The sequence below is a fragment of the Phragmites australis genome, chromosome 14, assembly GCF_958298935.1.
Source record: "Phragmites australis chromosome 14, lpPhrAust1.1, whole genome shotgun sequence".
In the NCBI taxonomy this organism is placed as follows: domain Eukaryota; kingdom Viridiplantae; phylum Streptophyta; class Magnoliopsida; order Poales; family Poaceae; genus Phragmites; species Phragmites australis.
In genome coordinates this window covers 23,969,095-23,974,122 of record NC_084934.1, presented here as the reverse complement: position 1 = coordinate 23,974,122, position 5,028 = coordinate 23,969,095, and the positions used below count along the sequence as shown (strand labels likewise).

The 5,028-nt window shown below is 47.8% G+C and overlaps 1 protein-coding gene across 1 annotated transcript; it reads left to right on the top strand.

Annotated features, from left to right (window-relative positions):
* Positions 1-2,715: 2,715 nt before the first annotated feature.
* On the top strand, positions 2,716-3,351 carry LOC133890341 (uncharacterized). The gene has a single exon (XM_062330743.1). The coding sequence runs from the start codon at positions 2,716-2,718 to the stop codon at positions 3,349-3,351; it is 636 nt and encodes a 211-aa protein (XP_062186727.1).
* The last annotated feature ends 1,677 nt before the right edge of the window (positions 3,352-5,028 follow it).

The window sequence follows — 5,028 nt, the reverse complement described above, 5'->3', positions numbered from 1 at the left end:
CTTATGTGCCACCGATACCATGGAATAAAAACCCTTTGTGTAGAGTTTATCTCTCTACCTTATTTACGTTTTCACATTTACTTACTTGTAATTTACCTTCCTAGAGTAGATTGCAAGCCTTTTGAACGATAGAGTAGACACACTAGATAAATAAGCATATTTAGATAGAAATTGATATAGGTTTATCTTGTGAAGTTTTTGAAGCCATTATTTTTTAAGTGTCTTAATTCACCCCCTTAGGACATCACTGATCCTTACAGCATCCTAGCTCCTAGGTATTCCAATTATTTAGTCTATGCCGTATGTATTCTGAGATCAAGATAAATTGCAATGTTCATTGTTTCGAATTTTCCATTTTTCAGGAAATTGATTTCGCTTTTAAATCTCTAGTCTACCCATATTTCTAAAAGAAAACGTTACCAAAATTGCACCAATAACCATTAGTAAAATAAAAGTACCCATGAAAAAATTGGAACTGATATTGATTTGAACACATTTTGACTCATAGAAAATGTGTTAGTTACAGGTATTTTTAGAATTCTGACCTATTGTGGTTCAAATTGTGGTTTGAAATTTTTGGGTGTCACTACACGAGAACGGCACATTAATGACGGATGATAACCACTATTAGTGACGGGTCTCATACCTGTCACTCCGAATGGTTCACTAATGATGATCCATTAGTGATGGGTGCCCACCCGTCACTAATGGCAGTCACCAGTGACAGGTCTCAAAGGGTCACAGTTGAGACCCGTCACCATGGTGTGTCTCCTGCGGCCTGAGCAGGCTTGTTGCCTGTCACTAATGATACTCATCAGTGACGGATGCATTTACCACTCGGTTATTAGTGATGGGTTTTGAGGTGATCCGTCACTACTAATCTCATCCAGACAATTGGAATTTCTAGAAGAGATTGACTTTAAAAAAAGAGGCATACAAGAGTACTTCAATAGAACTGAACTTCGATCTCATTTAACAGATCACATTTAACAAACTATAGTACTAATCAAATTAAACTAGAGCATTTAACCCTAACTATACAACAAAATACTTCTCGCCGCACGCGCGCAAAATATTTCTCATCGCGGCATCACGAAAGAGCGTCCTACCCTAACTAAAGTCCTACCATCATTGTCACCGGCTGTGCTTACATCATCGACGTCTAGAAGTCATCGTCAGGGGCCATGTCATCGTCGTCATTGTCGAAGTCTTCCCACGCGTCCCACCCGTCATCGTCATCCTCCTCTAGCTCCTCCTCCTCATCCTCCTCCTCCTCTATCGTCGCCACCACCACCACCACCTCCCCCTCCTCCAAGCACCACCTCTTCGGAGCCAACTCACCGAGGAAGTGATCCCAGTCAAAATCGGAGGCCTCCGATCCGCCGGAGCTGGCGAACAACACCTCATCATTCGACAATTTCAGCGCCGCCTCTATCTCTTCGTCGGATGAAGGCGGCATGGGAGGGGTAAGCGGATTCGACGGTGGTGAGAGTGGCCGGAGATGGTGATGGCATCAAAGTGTCCATGGCTAGAGCGAGAGTGAGTAGAGTGAAGTGGTTGAGGGCGCGCGAGAGTGAGTAGTGAGCCATTAATTAGTGACCGGTGTCTTCATCACATTAGTGACAGATCTCCTCACAACCTGTCACTAATGATGAGTCTATTTTGTTGACGTGTGCTCTCTCTACCTATCACTAATGACTATATCATTAGTGACGAGCTTTGAGGTGACCCATCACTAAAGATATTGGTGATAGGTTGTTCTCTCACTGTCATTAATGATCCCTTATTAGTGACAGGTCTTGGCTGGGTCCCAGCCCGAGCCACACATTAGTGACAGGTCATCGCTGGATTCGTCACTAATAGTGCATTAGTGATGGGTTTTGGTTGGTTGTCACTAATGACATGCCTCATTTGATGGTTTCTTACGTAGTATGTTAAAAGACCAAGTTTTTTTTTTTTTGTTACCAAACTAGTAAACCAAACCCTTATATTACATTATACTTGAACATTATATTAATATGTACCCTTATTTTGGGGGGGAAAACTAATGTATTTCCTTTATTCAATTCACTATAAAATATCAGTTAAAGACCTAGTCCATATGAATATATGGTTTGACAAAAGCCTAAAATGAACTTCAACTATAATATTTTTGTTGGTGAAGAGGGTGTTGCACACTTACTCCGGGCTCCTATGCTCGGTGTCATCCATCGACGCCTCTTGGTCCCCATCCCCAGTCTGCGGTGGCTTGAGGAGTCTTTCAACACGGACAAGATGTGCAGAACTCTATGCCAGATGAGGACCTACAATAGCCTAGGCCCGATGGGTTTGGCCCAATAAAATTCTACAAGACGCTCTAGACGGTGGTCCAGGATGTTGTGATGAAGTTCCTTTGCACTTTTCATGACAGCTCGGCCAAGATGGATGACATCAATCAAGCCTACATCGTATTGCTCCCCAAGAAATAAGATGTGGCCACCACAAGTGACATCAAGCCCATCAGTCTACAAAACCAGAGCTCTAGTATGACTTCATCAAAGGAAGGAACATCACAGACATCTTCCTGCTCGCCACAAAGTTGGCATACTGATGCCATTAGTGCAAGGCTCCCACCATGGCCATCAAACTCGACTTCAAAAAGGCCTTTGACTCCATAAATTGGGAGTCAGTGGACGTGATCTAAAGAGCAAGGGGGTTCAGTGGTCATTGGCAATCATGGATGAGCGCCCTCCTCTCCAATGGGAAGAACGTTGTCCTACTCAACAACGTCCTGGGGTCCTAGATCCGGTGCAAAAAGAGGGCTTCGGCTGGGGCAACCAACTCAGCACCTACATCTTCCTTGTCATTTCCTACCCCCTCCACAATATGATCGTCGAGGACATCTACACTGATCGCCTTCTACACCCCCTCTCTGACACCTTGCCTTGCCTGGTGATCCAGTACGCCGATGACATGTTGATTCTACTACGCGCTGACATCACCCAGGTTCAATGGCTCAAGGCGCTGCTCGACACCTTTGTCACCACCACTGAACTACAAAAAAACTTCCATAAGAGCATATATGCGCCCATCCACGTTCTGGATGAGCAATCGGTGGCCCTTTGTGGCGATTCTTGGCTGCCAGATAATTTTGGCCTCCTTCTGTTGAACACCAAGATCCTATTGTCGATGCTGGATAAGCTCATCGTCCAAGTGGAGTGTTGTATCCTGGGATGGAGCATGGGGCTGCTCTCGTCATCTAGCTGCTTGACATTGACTGACACAATGCTTCCCTCCATGCTCGTGTACACCATACCAGTGTTCCTCCTGCAGTGGTTTAATTTTTATCACTTGAACTCGCTAAAGCCATAGCTCTCGTACAAAGTCTCTCGCAGTCTCTTAGCTTCCGAAGTCTCTGGCAGTCTCTTAGCTTCCGAAGCTCAGTGTGATGGCTCCGAAGGTCAAGGCAAACCGCCCGAAGACCTACTAGATCGGACAATCTAAGGTGGACAACGAGGTACTGGTTGGGCTTGTAAGGGAGGGCTTGATTAGTGATGTCTCGAAGGTTAGGCTCCCAGGGAGCCATGAGACGCCAAAGCCCGAAAATGACGAAGCTATCATCTTTGTCGATTACTTTCGTGCGCGTCTCCGCTTTCCATGCGATAAGATCAGCTCACGCCAAACGCTATTGTACGGCTTGGCCTATTCGCCTGGGCGGCCCATTCCGAAGGAGCGAAGGCGTCAGCCAGGGCCTTTGCCACGCCCACCGGCTTCCCATCAGCCGAAGCTAGTCTTCGCTCGGAGCATGCAGAGCGAAGCCCATTATGGATGCTTAAACTTTACTTACCGCTTTGGTCTAACCACGCCAGCCGTGGTATATGAAACCAAGTGGCTGAAGGACTGGACGCAGTGGTGATTCTGCCACAAAGTGGACCGGGAAGATTTTCTTGTATCCAAATGCGAAGAAGTGAAGGGGAACTGTGCCCCCTATGTGCAGTTGAAGGCCTCTCAGAGGCCGGCACTTGAGGCCTTCACCAGGTGTGCGAAGTATCTGTCAACTCGCAATCTTGTAGAAGAGTTCGTGGCAGCCGAAGTATGGCCCCTCGGCCGAGACTGGAGTATCCCAGAATTTGGAGACAAAGAGCCGGAGGGGCTCTGTCGTCCCCACCCTGCTCTGCATGGTTTCACAGGTATTGTCTTTTATCACGTTCCTAAGTGCATCTTGGCTGTCATTTGCTTACATTTATTGCTCTGTGGTAGACCTAACGGTAACCGAAGTTGAGGCTAAGGCCATGATGCTGCTCAGGAAGTTCACCCAGAGCGAAGCCCAACTATGCGCTGAGCAAGGTCTCGGCTGATGGCTCAACAGGATTTTTGAGTTTCGAGGTCTTACCTACAAGGATAGATCGAAAGTAAACGCGCCCACTGGGTCAAAGCGGAGAGGGCTCCCCGACCGCCGATATCGGCGGAGAACCTTCTGCTGGCAGCCAGAGGAAACGAAGAAACATGAACCCCTCGCCGCAAGGGGGCAAAAAGAAGAAAGCACTCGCCCTAAGGAAGACACCTCACGAAGTAGCCTTCGACGACCTTCGCGAGGAATTGACTCCCGAGGGCTCACTGGCCCTCCGAGCTGTACCCATTCGACAGGAGCCCCCGGAGGGCACACAGGACCCTCGCTCCTCTTCACTGAAGTCGTCCTTTTGCACGCGTGTGGACCTTCGCACATTAATCCTTAGCGACGACGAGGAGGAGCCTTCGGATCCGCATACAACTGCTGAGCCAGCTGCAGGGGAAACTGAGGTCGAAGGGGCCGAGAATATTGAGGTAGTAGCTGACTCGTCGTCCTCCTTTTTTGTCCTCGAGTTCCTCCTCTGACAAGTTATCTAGTGGCCACAGAGCCACAGAGACGGAAGAGGAGTCTTCACCACCCATGCCCCGTCGTGGCGGCAAGGGGCTTATGAGTCACAGCGGCTTAATCGACACGAAGGCTATTGACGCCGAAGCCTTCAAAATTCATCGTTTGAGCCAAGCTCGGGGGAGGTTAGTGAT

Bases quoted from the DNA above. Each gene is read 5' to 3' on its own strand.
- LOC133890341 (XM_062330743.1), top strand. From the start codon at position 2,716: ATGGATGAGCGCCCTCCTCTCCAATGGGAAGAACGTTGTCCTACTCAA.